Below are 14,644 nucleotides of genomic sequence, written 5' to 3' on the forward strand. Positions count from 1 at the left end.
ACTCATTTCATGTCTCATTTACGAGACACCACAAACATCCCCTTGCAGTGGTCAGTACATTTCCTTCCATGACAAAACGTTGAAAGAAAAAGTTATTTTACAGTTCGGTCTTCAACTAAATATTCTGCCTTCTCTCCCAAGATTGGCATAAAAAAGCTTCAAAAATGGCTCCCTCATGTGTCTGTATGTGCTCCCTCTAGCTGGAGAACGCCGAGGGCCAGACTCCAGCCCTGGGCCCGGATGGAGAGGTGAGACACACCTGCTGTTACCTAACAGACACTTCCAGTTCCCCCCCACACAGACGCTGAATCCATATCTAACGGGAGAAACATCTATGGACATCGTCATGAATGTAGGATTGTACGAGGCAAACTGACTTTTACTGGAGCCTACAGTACTGTTATACTACCTGTCCTTGTAGACAAGACAAGACACTTTTATTTTCCACTGACTAGCTTATACAGGCTTGGATTGAATGGTTTATCGTCTAAATCCCCCTCCCCCCCCCCCCCCGCACCCCCCCAGCCTCTGGATGAGACGAGCCAGATGAGTGACCTGCCTGTGAAGGTGATCCATGTGGACAGTGGCAACATCCTGACGGGGGTGGATGCCCCCAAGGCCGGACAGCTGACACCTGGCTGGAGATGAACCCTGGGTGAGGGATGACCCAGAGAGAGAGAGAGAGATAGAGAGAGAGAGAGAGAGAAGGAGGGAGTGAGGGAAGGGGAGAGAGAGAGATAGAGAGAAGGCAAGAGAAGGCAAGGGAAGAGGCAGAGAGAGGCAGAGAGAGGCAGAGAGAGAGGCAGAGAGAGAGGCAGAGAGAGAGGCAGAGAGAGAGAGAGAGAGAGAGAGAGAGAGAGAGAGAGAGAGAGAGAGAGAGAGAGAGAGAGAGAGACGAGAGAGAGAGGCGTTGGTGGAAAAGGCTTGTATTTGGGGCAGGGTTGGTGGTGAGGGCCGTCGTGTAACATGTGTGTCCTCTCCCCCCAGCTACGAAGTGGCCCCGCGCTCTGACAGCGAAGACAGCGGCTCCGAAGAGGAAGAGGTGGGGCTTGTCACCCTGACGACTGGTCGTAAACATTAAACCTTAGTCCTGGCCTCGGTTCCACACCCCGGTGGTCTTGAGACCTGATCATTAACAACGCCCCCCACCCCACCCCTCCCCCCTCTTCCTCAGGAGGAAGAGGAGGAGCTCCAGCCCTCCCAGGCTCCAGTGGAGGAGAAGAAGAAGATTCCGGATCCCGACAGCGAGGACGTGTCGGAGGTGGACGTGCAACACATCATCGAAGTATGTGCACACGATCAAGTCTGTCCACTCTACTGACGGCTGAACAGGCCCGCCCTGGCCCTGAGCCTCTACCTCACAGTACAGCCAGGGGGCGCTGAGAGACACACAGACGTTATTCATCAGTCAGTTATCAGAGATAAGATAATAATGATGAGAAAGAAGAAGCCATATCATCACCACTTGAATCCCAGCTTCGTTGATAATAAAGCAAGTTATTTATCTAGCTATCGAGCGAGATACAAGTCATTGTTATCTAGCTATCGAGCGAGATACAAGTCATTGTTATCTACCTATCGAGCGAGATACAAGTCATTGTTATCTTGCTATAGAGCGAGATACAAGTCATTGTTATCTTGCTATCGAGCGAGATACAAATCATTGTTATCTTGCTATCGAGCGAGATACAAGTCATTGTTATCTAGCTATCTAGGGCGATACACGTCATTGTTATCTTGCTATCTAGGTCGATACAAGTCATTGTTATTTAGCTACTTAGCGAGATACAAGTCATTGTTATCTTGCTATTTAGCGAGATACAAGTCATTGTTATCTAGCTATCTAGGGCGATACACGTCATTGTTATCTTGCTATCTAGGGCGATACAAGTCATTGTTATCTAGCTACTTAGCGAGATACAAGTCATTGTTATCTTGCTATTTAGTGAGATACAAGTCATTGTTGTCTAGCTATCTAGGGCGATACACGTCATTGTTATCTTGCTATCTAGGGCGATACAAGTCATTGTTATCTAGCTACTTAGCGAGATACAAGTCATTGTTATCTTGCTATTTAGCGAGATACAGGGAGTCGTTTCACGACTTTGTGGAACTGCATCCACAACCCGGCGGCCATGTTCCCCCCCCCCCCCCTCTTCCCTCTGCAGACACGCCAAGCAGGACGTGGACGACGAGTACGGCAGCGCCGCGTTCGCCCGGGGGCTGCAGTCCTACTACGCCGTCGCCCACGCCGTCACCGAGAGGGTGGACCGCCAGTCCACGCTGCTCATCAACGGCCAGCTCAAACAGTACCAGGTGACCCCCCCCCCCCCCCCGCCCCACCCCCCCACCCCCCGACCGGTTTAGCATGAAGCTAACCGAGGGATGGATGAGTTTTTCCCTAATGCTGAACGTCATGAGCCGGCCCGGCCGTAGCATGAAAGATATCCCACGTTGAGTGACTGGAGAGAGGAATGTTTCCGTAGTGTGTCAGGTTGCTTCTGGATCCCCCCCCCCTTCTTTCTCTCTCGTTTCTTCTCCCCTCTTCTCCCCTCAAACACTTCCTTCCTTATCTTGCACCCACCGTCTCCCTTTTGCTCTCTCCCTCCCTCTATCTCTCCTACTCTGTCTCCCTCTCCTTCCCTTTTGTCTCCCTCCCTCCCTCTCTCCCTCTCTCTCCTTCCCTCCCCAGATTAAAGGTCTGGAGTGGTTGGTTTCTCTCTACAACAACAACCTGAACGGGATCCTGGCTGACGAGATGGGTCTGGGGAAGACCATCCAGACCATCGCCCTCATCACCTACCTCATGGAGAACAAGCGCCTCAACGGACCCTTCCTCATCATCGTGCCCCTCTCGTGAGCTGCTCCCCCCCTCCCCCCCCGCCCCTCCTCTCTTCTGTCCACCCCCTGCTCCCTCTCTCTTTCCCCCTCCTCCCTCTCTCTCAGACAGACGCTGTTCGTGGGCTCTCTTGGTCTCTTTTGATTGGCTGTTCCTCTCGAACTCTGTCCCTCCCACAGTCTCTCTCCTGTCACTGTCCCTTTTCCTCTCTCTTTCTCTCATCCCTTGTTTTGTCACTCTGTGATCTGTGCTCTTCTCTGTATCCCTCCCTCTTTTCACACTTCTTCTTCTCTCTTCCTCTCTCTCCCTCTTCCTCTCTCTTCCTCTCTCTCTCTCATATTCACCTTTGACCTTGGCCCTCTCTCGCTCTGACAGGACTCTGTCTAACTGGGTGTATGAGTTTGATAAGTGGGCGCCCTCCGTGGTCAAGGTTTCCTACAAGGTGATTTTGAATGTGTCTGTATGGACTTTGTATGGTAAAAAGGCATTGCCTTGCATAAGATAGTTATGCGAGCTTTTTGTCAAGCTTTAGATGTGTTTAATAACAGTGGTGTAGCGAGCGATCAATGAAAAAAGTAGTATTCAACACTAATTGTTCAAATGGCTCTTTTTTCCATTATTCGGAGTTCAGACGTTTAGAGTATGCTGTAGGTCTATAAAAGTATAAGTAAATATTAATATATACCTGGACCTCTATAGCTTCAGCTACTGATGTAATAGGAGCAGGAGTGCGTGACACCAGTGTTGACAATCTGTGTGTGCGTCTGTGTTTGTCCCTGTGGTGCTTGTCCCTGTGTGTGTGTGTGTGTGTGTGCGTGTGTGTGCTTGTTCCTGTGTGTGTGTGTGTGTGTGTGTGTGTGTGTGTGTGTGTGTGTGTGCTTGTCCCTGTGTGTGTGTGTGTGTGTGTGTGTGTGTGTGTGTGTGTGTGTGTGTGTGTGTGTGTGTGCTTGTCCCTGTGTGTGTGTGTGTGTGTGTGTGTGTGTGTGTGTGTGTGTGTGTGTGTGTGTGCTTCTCTCTGTGTCTCCTCAGGGCTCTCCTGCTGCCAGAAGAGCTTTCGTTCCTCAGCTGCGGAGCGGCAAGTTCAACGTGCTGCTCACCACCTACGAGTACATCATCAAGGACAAACAGGTCCTGGCCAAGGTAGGAGAACACACACACACACACACACACCAATTGAAAATGGGATTTGGATGACACATAGTATTTCTTTCTTTTCTTTATTAAATTTGTTTCCTCCTTTATTTTTTTTTGTAAACCCTCCTTCCCTCCCTCCCTCCCTCCTTCCCCCCCTCACTCTCCCCTCTTTCTTCCTCCCTCTCCCTCTCTCCCATTCGTCGGTCACCCCCCCCTCCCCCCCCCCTCCCCCACCCCCACCCACCCCCCCCCCCTCCTCCCAAACTCAGATCCGCTGGAAGTACATGATCGTGGACGAGGGCCACCGCATGAAGAACCACCACTGCAAGCTGACCCAGGTGCTGAACACCCACTACCTGGCCCCGCGGCGGGTGCTGCTCACGGGCACGCCGCTGCAGAACAAGCTGCCCGAGCTGTGGGCGCTGCTCAACTTCCTGCTGCCCACCATCTTCAAGAGCTGCAGCACCTTCGAGCAGTGGTTCAACGCCCCCTTCGCCATGACGGGGGAGAAGGTGTGTGTGGTGTGTGTGTGTGCTTCATGTTATGGTTTGTGTGTTTGTATGCGTGTCTTGGGGGAAGTTCATGTTCAGTTATGTTCACCCGGAAAAGTTGATATTCAACGTATTTTGTCGTTGATCTCCGCTGCTCTGGGGTGCGTCAACAGGTGGACCTGAATGAGGAGGAGACCATCCTCATTATCCGGCGCCTCCACAAGGTGCTCCGCCCCTTCCTGTTACGCAGGCTGAAGAAGGAAGTGGAGGCTCAGCTGCCGGAGAAGGCCAGTACCACACACACACACGCACACGCACAAAAAACACACAGATACAAACACGCACACGCGTTGTGCTCATGCATCCCTGTCCTCCCTTCATCTCTCCCAGGTGGAGTATGTGATCAAGTGCGACATGTCGTCTCTCCAGAGGGTGCTGTACCGACACATGCAGGCCAAGGGAGTCCTGCTCACCGACGGCTCTGAGAAGGACAAGAAGGTTAGAGGGGACAAAGATCTAGACACCCTCCTGTGGTCTTAATACCCCCAAAAAGTTCCAAAAATTCAAAAGGATTTTAGCCAGTGTCTCTCTACATTGGTTTGGGTGTTACATTTATTCATTTAGCAGACGCTTTTATCCAAAGCGTGTTGAGGTGACACAAACCATTTGGAGACTTCAAATACTACCTCAAAGAAAGTAATTCAACCAAACAACTATGTGTCGTACTTCAAAAGGTTTTGTTCCTTTTCTTGTTTTTGTGTACGCGCAGGGCAAGGGAGGAACCAAAACTCTGATGAACACCATCATGCAGCTGAGGAAGATCTGTAACCACCCCTACATGTTCCAGCAGATCGAGGTACACCCTCCACCCCACCTCCCTCTGTGGTGCTGGTGTCTTCTGGGACCTGCCATACCTATACCCTCACGTGTGTGTTTCCCGTTTTCTCTTTCAGGAATCTTTCTCCGAGCATTTGGGATTTTCGGGAGGCATCGTTCAAGGGTAGGTTTGTAATGAGAAATAATTGACACAATCAAATTTATATTTATACTATGGAATACTTACAGAATTAAGATTTACCTCATTAACAAACATTCATACTATTAACACTTTAAGAAACAAACAGAATACAAACTATACTACTATACATCTCATCGATATTAACACACTATACAGTTGAAGTAGTATTAAGCTAAGCCCCTCCCCCCCCCAGTCCTGACCTATACCGCGCGTCGGGGAAGTTTGAGGTCCTGGACCGTATCCTGCCCAAGCTGAGTGTGACCAATCACAAGGTGCTGCTCTTCTGTCAGATGACGTCCCTCATGACCATCATGGAGGACTACTTCGCCTACCGCAACTTCAAGTACCTGCGTCTGGATGGTGAGGGGGGGGGGGGGGCATGTCAGTGAGAAAGTCAAGCCTGTCCGGAAGTAGTGTTGGTGACCCCCCCCCCCCCAAAAAACTTTTTTTTTAGGGGATATTTCTACTTTCTGTCTCTCTACATCCCCCCCTCCCTCTCCTCCCTCCCCCTCTCCTCCCTCTCTTCTCCCTCCCCCTTCTCCTCCCACCCCCCCTCTCCTCCCTCGCCACCACCCCCCCCCACCCCCCCCCAGGCACCACCAAGGCGGAGGACCGCGGGATGCTGCTGAAGACATTTAACGACCCGGCCTCCCAGTACTTCATCTTCCTGCTCAGCACGCGGGCCGGGGGGCTGGGCCTCAACCTGCAGTCGGCCGACACCGTGGTCATCTTCGACTCGGACTGGAACCCTCACCAGGTAGGGGACACACGCACGCACGCTCGCAAACAGGGTGAAACTCCCATTCTATCTCTCACACACGCCCACGAGTATGACAAAATCCTCACGCAGGGACCCCACACCCCAGGTAGGGGTCACACACACCCTAACCCCTCCCCCCCCACCTCCTCCTCCAGGACCTCCAGGCCCAGGACGGGCCCACCGCATCGGGCAGCTGAACGAGGTGCGCGTGCTGCGCCTCTGCACCGTCAACAGCGTGGAGGAGAAGATCCTGGCGGCGGCCAAGTACAAGCTGAACGTGGACCAGAAGGTCATCCAGGCGGGCATGTTCGACCAGAAGTCGTCCAGCTTGGAGCGCCGAGCCTTCCTGCAGGCCATCCTGGAGCACGAGGAGCAGGACGAGGTCGGGGCCAAGGGGGTGTGGCGCACTGGGGGGGCGTGGGTGAGTCGGACCCCCGCCACACGTCCACACCGGGGCTCCGCCCCCGCTACGGAGTCCCCACCATCCCCCCCCCCCCCCCCCCCCCCGGTGTCACCCCTGCCCATGTCTGTTGAATTGATCCCTTTCCCTCCTTACCTTTCTCTCGATATCTCTCTCTCTCTCTATCTCTCCATCTACTTTCTCCACCCTCCCTCTCTCTCTCTCTCTCTCTCTCTCTGCCCTGGGTGCGCTTGTTGTGTGTACTCACGCGTTCAGGAGGAGGAGGAGGTTCCGGACGACGAGACCGTCAACCAGATGATAGCTCGGAGCGAGGAGGAATTCGACCACTTCATGGTTAGTGTGTGTGTGTGTGTGTGGGTGTGTGTCTCCAACCCTTACGTGTATGCATCAGTGTAGTGACGGTGTGCGAGTACATCAGCTTGTGTGTGTGTGTGGTGTGACTGCATGTATCCTCATCTATGTGTGAGCATACATATGCAACCAGGGCTTCTTTTTGCTGCGGTCCTCCTCAGACATTCTACCCTCACCTTCTCCCTCACACACACACACGCTGCCAGCGTATGGATCTGGACAGGCGGCGCGAGGACGCCCGTAACCCCCGGCGTAAGCCCCGGCTGATGGAGGAGGACGAGCTGCCCACCTGGATCATGAAGGACGACGCCGAGGTGGAGCGGCTGACCTGCGAGGAGGAGGAGGAGAAGATGTTCGGGCGGGGCTCGCGCCAGCGCAAGGAGGTGGACTACAGCGACTCGCTCACGGAGAAGCAGTGGCTTAAGGTGAGAGGGGCAGAGACGAGGCCGCGTTTGGTCGTTGTTATGAGATGCCGAGCCATGCTTGGGGGTTCAAGGGCTGTTGAGAAAATATTCAATCCTCCCTCTCGTCCCTTCCCGGCTCTATATCTCCCTCTCTGTCTCTCCTAATCCCTCCCCCTTGCTCCCCCTTTCTCCCTCCTTGCTTCCCTCCTTCCCCCTCTCTAAACCTACCTACCTCTCTCTCCCTCCCCCCCCCTCTCCCTCTCTCCTTCGCCCACTCTATTCCTCCCTTCTTTTCTGTCTCTCTCCTATTCCTTCTCCCTCCCTCCCTCCCTCCCCTACCTCCCTTTCTCCCTCCATCCTTCCCCTCTCTATACCCCTCCCTCTCTCCCTCCCGTCCTCCAGGCGATAGAGGAGGGGACGCTGGAGGAGATCGAGGAGGAGGTGCGACACAAGAAGACCACCCGCAAGAGGAAGCGTGACCGCGACGTCGACCTCCCCGGCCCCTCCTCTTCCTCCTCGGGGGGCCGGGGGCGGGACAAGGACGAAGACGGGAAGCGGCAGAAGAAGCGGGGGCGCCCCCCCCGCCGAGAAGCTCACCCCCAACCCCCCGGCCCTGACCAAGAAGATGAAGAAGATCGTGGGCGCCGTCATCAAGTATAAAGACAGGTAACCTTTGAAAACACGTTCCAAGCACCAAACAACAACAAACAAACAAGTTGCATTGGTTGTTTGTTGATATTTTAAGCTACTGGAGATCATATATGGTTGAGTCCAGATAGCTTGGTGAAGGATTTTTGTCATTTGTTTGGATGTCATTACATGTATTCTATGCGATTAGACCTATGTATGTACCTTTTACTGATTGTCTCACGCTGATGACGTCACTTCCTCAGTAGCAATGGCCGTCAGCTGAGCGAGGTCTTCATCCAGCTACCGTCTCGCAAAGAGCTGCCAGAGTACTACGAGCTAATCCGCAAGCCTGTGGACTTCAGGAAGATCAAGGTAGCGATGCCCTCCGAGTGCCCCTGTGGCTCACTGGTGCATATACCGTGTAGGCGTGACTCGCATGGGCCTGTTGCAGGGGCCCGGGTTCAAATCCAGCCTGTGCCATTTCCAAATGACACCTTACAACGCAGAGACAAACACCAGCTTGTAAGCTGTTGTTGCACGCACACTTTTGAAACCCCAAACAAACCTTAAATGGTCCTGAATGTCCAGAATAAATAAATAAAGACTAACCAAGGATAAGTAAAGTACCGACCTCAGTGTTGTGACAGATACTAATATTGTCAGAGTACACGTACACTCAAGCCCACCTCACATACACCTCATAAAAAATAGGTATTCCACAATGTTCTCTCCTATCACTCTCTCTCATCCATCTCTCACTCTGTCTCCCTCTTGCTCTCTCTCCCTCTCTCTCTCTCTCCCTCCCTCTCTCTCCCTCCCTCTCTCTCCCTCCCTCTCTCTCCCTCCCTCTCTCTCCCTCCCTCTCTCTCCCTCTCTCTCTCTCTCTCTCTCTCTCTCTATCTCTATCTCTCTCTCTCTCTATCTATCTCTCTCTCTGTCATCCGTCTCTCTCAGGAGAGAATCCGTGGCCACAGGTACCGTAGCCTAGGAGACCTGGAGAGAGACGTGATGCTGCTCTTCCAGAATGCACAGACCTTCAACCTGGAGGGCTCCCTGGTGAGACACACACACGCAGACAGAAACGCACCCACCCACACACACACACACACACACGTGCACAAACGCACACACATAAACACATACATCCCTCGCACACATCCACACAAAGACATAAACACACGCGCACACAAACATTCTGTGTGTGTGTGTGTGTGCACTCAGATCTACGAGGACTCCATCGTGCTGCAGTCCGTGTTCACCAGCCTGAGACAGAAGATCGAGAAGGAGGAGGACAGCGAGGGGGAGGACAGCGAGGAGGAGGAGGAGGAGCTGGACGAAGGCTCCGAGTCCGAGTGTGAGTCTCTGTCCTCCGCTGGTGAGCAGGCAGAGAGGAGAGAGCGGGCGGGAGGGAGGGATGAAAGAGTGGAAGAGAGGAATTAGGGCCAAGTTTCTGTTTGCACTTTTTTGGGGGGAATTTTATGAAAATGTGAGCTGGTAACAGTAAGCTGGTAACTGTGAGCTGGTAACTGTGAGCTGGTAACAGTGAGCTGGTAACAGTGAGCTGGTAACAGTGAGCTGGTAACAGTGAGCTGGTAACAGTGAGCTGGTAACAGTGAGCTGGTAACAGTGAGCTGGTAACAGTGCGCGTGTCCTCCAGCCCGCTCGGTGAAGGTCAAGATCCGCCTGGGCCGGAGGGAGAAGGGCGGTGAGCGAGGGAAGGGGCGGAGGCGTATGGGCCGAACCCGGGCCAAACCTGTCGTGAGCGACGACGACACGGAAGAGGAGCAGGAGGAGGTGTGTGTGTGTGTGTGTCATGAAATTCGAAACAAATACTTGTTCCTCTATACCCATGCATCCTCACTTGATCCTCCCAGGGATATGTTTACACAAACAAAACCGGCGGTTTTCTCATCGCTCTTCTCCGTTTCCTTCTTTCACAGGAACGTTCCCCCAGTGCTACTGATGAGGAGACCTGAGAAGGAGGAGAGGAGTATGAGAGGAGGGGGAGACCTGAGGGGGAGGGCGCAGAAACTAATTCCATGCACCACTGCAACTTTCCCTTAAATACATTTTTAAGCTTTAATCAACTCCATTTATGCACTTTTAATCCACATTTCAAAAAAGAAGATGGAAATAGTCTTATATCTGAAATAAGGGAATCTTCCCTACTGACCAATGTTAACATGCACTGAATTGCATTTTGACATGGATAACAACATATTGCTTGAAGTGGAAAAATAGGTCAACTGTTCCTTGAAGTCAATATTATCATCCAAGACATTTTACGAAAAAGTTGATGTTGCAACAGTTGGTACCAATAGATATAGTACGGTCAGTGTACGTTTTCTCTTGGGGGTGAGTCTGAGTGTTTATCCTTACAGAGGCTCTCTATTTGAGTAGGAAGTGTACATGTGCCGCGTGAAGAAGGTTGGATTGATGACTTGGCCCACTTTAGCAAGTATGTTTCCTGAACCCACTGAGTTTTAATCAAGGTGATTCCATTTCACCCTCAAAAACACCACAACAACATATTTTGGTAAACAACATAATGCTGCTGACTAGTCTTCTAACTATATTCTTCCTATATAAGCTTATATTGATGTTGAATGTATGAATCATTCATTGGGTTATACATTTAATATTCATTGTGAGGTCTTGTAAAAGTTTATTTTTCAATATTGTGCAGTATTTGTATTGCATCTTAATTTTATACCTGGCAAAACTCAATTGCTGCGTGAACTTTCCATTTGTTGGCACTTTCGTGTTCTTGTTTTGAAGCAAAGAACCAGAGAGACAGTTGTTCTTCTCTGTTTACAGGCCTTCTGCGGCACTTGCAAGTTAGATATACGGCTGTAGCTTCTGTTTCTAAAACGCATGTGTTCGTGCGTGCAGGTGTGCGGACGTGTGCAAGCCTAGAACTCAATCCAGTGTACTGTATTTTCTTCATCTAAGTGTTAGAGTTAGGAAATGATCAACCAAAGTACAAGTGTTGTCCCCGGTTACCATGCGCGGGGAGCTCTATATCGTGCTGTGTTGTTGTCATTGAAACTCCAGTCTACAATAAACTACCATGAAGACATGAAACTCTTTCAGGATTGAGGTGTAATGCTCACCCGTATCCACTAGGGGGCGGGCCTTTTCTTCTCATGTCAGTGCAGTAGTCAGTTCCATGGGCTTGTCATTTTCGATCAGGCACTGGTGGACGTGTTTATTCTGACACTAATATTAACATGGTCTTATCATACATATTGGAAGTAGCTACTTACTTTAGATAACCTTACCTTAACCTGACCTCATCTCCCCTTTTCACTCACACATGGTATTTTTGTTTTTCCACAAATGTCTCAACATTGCTACAGGAGTGTTTGGGGTCATGCCTATATGCCTATCAATGAATGGACCTATTTAACCAGTCGATGAAAACAACATCTCAGTAACTCTCTGTCCCTTAAATGGCTGTTTATCTTGAAAAATGGGGTTGGCCCAGAAAACGAGTGCAAACTCCCAGCGCACAGTGAATCTCTCTGGGGGGGGTTCAGCTGATGGTAAGGGGGACGTGGGAGTCAGTGTGTGTGTGTATGGCGGAGCGGGGGGGGGGAGGGAGGGGGATGTTTTGACCTAGCACATGTATTTTGACAGAGGGGGGCCTGTGTTTGGCTTGGAGCCGTTTTCCTTGGCCAGGGCAGAGCGGGGAGGTGGGGAGGGGGGGGAGAGGGGGGGTGCGGGGGGCGGTGCTGATTTCTAGGAACCTTCTCTGGAAGCCATGTTTCATAGCAGCTGTTGACATCTGGTGGGAAGGAAGAGAGCAGTCTGTTTCACTGGTGGTATTTGTTGTATTCCAGTATGTGAACTGTGGAGGATGTTAGAATGTGTGTGTGGGAGATGGGGGGGGGGGGGGGGGGGGGGGGGTTGGTTGGGGTTGTGTGCGGGCTTGGACGGTTGATTTCGATGTTTCCGGATGACACGCAATTATCTGCATGGGGAAAGCGATGGCACAACACACATACCACACGGTACTTTTCACTTCCACTTGGGACGAAGCTCTCTCACACATCACCCAGTCCTCCTGCATCTCAGACACTCCCGTCCGCGCGCGGCCGTCCATTAGCAGTGTCCTGGGGGGTTGGAGAGCTCACTGATGCGCCACTCCCCGGGTCTCTGGTGATGGGCCTAAAGACCTTATAGACCTTAGTCTTATCTGGCCTTCCTGGAGTGCCCATAACCACAGCCACTTCTGGACACACACACACACACACGCTTGTGGTGTGGGCATGTTTGTACAGTAGGAAATGGCGCAATCTGCCGTTTGGAACTAGAAGGTGTGTGTGTGTGTGTGTCTCTGTTTCGTCGCCTGTCCAAACTTCTGGACAGAGACGCCCACTATCACAATAGACCCACGATCAGTCAAGGTTACACACACCCACACACACACACATTCAAATAGGGTGCTTGCACACACACTGACACACCTGAAGAAACGCATACATGCATACACCCATAGAAACAAGCTCTCTCACACACACACACGCACACACATCCACACACAGGAATCCGAGGCTTTGGTGCTCATCTCATACAACAGCTCCATTCCAAAGCAAGTTGAATATGGTGACTCTCCCAACATGAGTTATTTTTTGTACAGACGCAGTAGGATCTGCACATGCTAGAAGGCTGGGGTTGGGTTAGGATTGAGATAATCGTTGACTATAGCCATTATCCTCTGTTGACAGGAGGTGTGTGGATGGGTGTGTGTGGGGGGTGGGGGGGTTTACAAACACAACCGCCCACCTCACACACACATGCACTTACCAGCATGCAATAAACACGTAAGAACCACCCATACAACCACTGGCGTCAGATACACACAACGGACACATGCACATACACACCTTCCTTTGTATCTTTCTTTTGAGTGTGTGTATGTGTGTGTGTGCAGTCATCATAGAAGGCTGGAAGAAATGTGATCCAACTGCCAAGTCTACATGCCAGGAATACCTCTCACCGCCTGGTCCCTTACACCACTAGGATATCAGGAACACACACACACACACAAACGTACATGCGTACATACATATCTTTCTCTCTCTCACTGTTTCTCATGTACACACACACACACACACACACACACACATGGAAAATCACCCCATGGAAACCATTCCTCTGACTCACAATATAAACATTAACTAGCCAACCCCCCCCCCCCCCTCTAACTCATACTCAATTCCAATGGACTTCATCACTGAATGTTTCCTTCCTGTCTGAGTCCCTCTACTTTACGACTTTCATTTCAGGACAATCAAGGAGATATCCCCAAAAATTATGATTACATCTATGAACTAACACGCTCCGCTGAATGTATAGAACATCCATAAAAAAAAATCTTTTTGATGTGGGTTTGTTTTTTACTCTGAGAATTGGGTTGTACATATTATACAGGAGAATGGGGTCAAGGTATTTCTTGGACATCTGGAACTGTGGCTGTTAAAAGGGTTTCAGGGTCCTTTTCTCTCTGGGTGTATAGATGGTATCAGCTTCAGTGCCAGCCTGGGACAAGCCCAACATCTCCAAAGTTGTAAGAACACGTAGAGCACTTTAGGACTGAGAACGTGTGTTGCTTCAATGATCTACATTCAAGCCTAGTTTTGCAATGTCAATGGATGCTTTTGTTTTGCAAATTTATCTAGTTATTTACCGAGGGCAAACTCCATTGACAGTCAAGGTGATAAACTCCATTCAGATAGAAACAGAAACATATCCTATTTCGTTCATGGACCATCAGTGTGATAGTTTATTACAACTAATGTATCACATTATTGCATAATGTTTGGTTGGAATCTGCTTTACTGATTTCACAATATACTCTTGTGTCTGTGCTTGGCTACGTACAATTGAAACTGCCGTCCAAGGTTATCTTTGTTACATTTTGACCCAAGACTTGCAAGATTTACAAGATTCTCTGTGACGTTATAACCAACAAATGTTCTTAGTCTAACACACCACGGAAACAATCAATCCCTCCATGCTTCTGAAAGTCAGAACTTATGGGGATGTTATTCACACAACAAAGATTGTGAATCACTCATTAATAAACTGTGAGGGAGAGGTTACTTTTTCTCAGGTAACAAATAAACCAAAAAACAAACCAGATTATTTTCCCCAAAAAAACATTGAGTGTTCTTAGCCATACCTGCTTTTGCTGACAGTAGGCAAGAGACCAAAACAAAGGTTCGTCCTCTCACCATCCAGTATAAACTCTGCCTAGGAACACTGCTAGGAGTCGGCTTTACTGAAATGAAGTCTGTAATGAGGGTATAATGGCTACGTTTTCCCTCTGTCATGTGGGATAGCTATGGTTTATGTATGACTTAGCATCTACATCCACATTTAAAACCTGGAGCCCCACGTCTCTGGCTACACATGGGAAGGAGTCATCGGAGAGATAACACGTATGTGCACTTACGCGCAGGTGCTCATGCACATGCACTGAAGCACACAGTGTCTTAGGTCAGTCTCTCTCTCACGTTCCCTCTCTAATTCTGTCTCTCTTACAAACACACACACGCGCGCGAGCACACACACAGCAGAGAGGGTGAGGC

The 14,644-nt window shown here is 50.4% G+C and overlaps 1 protein-coding gene across 1 annotated transcript in view; it reads left to right on the forward strand.

Moving 5' to 3' along the window:
• Positions 1-11,195, forward strand: part of LOC136965636 (transcription activator BRG1) — a 15,221-nt gene extending 4,026 nt beyond the window's left edge. The window contains 27 exon segments of the mRNA XM_067259818.1: positions 201-248; positions 526-628; positions 631-655; positions 988-1,042; positions 1,175-1,284; positions 2,169-2,316; positions 2,693-2,856; positions 3,215-3,281; positions 3,869-3,979; positions 4,243-4,485; positions 4,638-4,751; positions 4,855-4,962; positions 5,234-5,320; positions 5,418-5,464; positions 5,676-5,842; positions 6,076-6,239; positions 6,398-6,413; positions 6,416-6,663; positions 6,919-6,996; positions 7,221-7,439; positions 7,821-7,994; positions 7,996-8,084; positions 8,312-8,420; positions 9,003-9,104; positions 9,270-9,402; positions 9,706-9,842; positions 9,989-11,195. Coding sequence (XP_067115919.1) covers positions 201-248; positions 526-628; positions 631-655; positions 988-1,042; positions 1,175-1,284; positions 2,169-2,316; positions 2,693-2,856; positions 3,215-3,281; positions 3,869-3,979; positions 4,243-4,485; positions 4,638-4,751; positions 4,855-4,962; positions 5,234-5,320; positions 5,418-5,464; positions 5,676-5,842; positions 6,076-6,239; positions 6,398-6,413; positions 6,416-6,663; positions 6,919-6,996; positions 7,221-7,439; positions 7,821-7,994; positions 7,996-8,084; positions 8,312-8,420; positions 9,003-9,104; positions 9,270-9,402; positions 9,706-9,842; positions 9,989-10,024 — 3,102 coding nt within the window. The 3' untranslated portion in view covers positions 10,025-11,195.
• The last annotated feature ends 3,449 nt before the right edge of the window (positions 11,196-14,644 follow it).

Source organism: Osmerus mordax, chromosome 21 (assembly GCF_038355195.1).
Source record: "Osmerus mordax isolate fOsmMor3 chromosome 21, fOsmMor3.pri, whole genome shotgun sequence".
Classification (NCBI taxonomy): Eukaryota; Metazoa; Chordata; class Actinopteri; order Osmeriformes; family Osmeridae; genus Osmerus; species Osmerus mordax.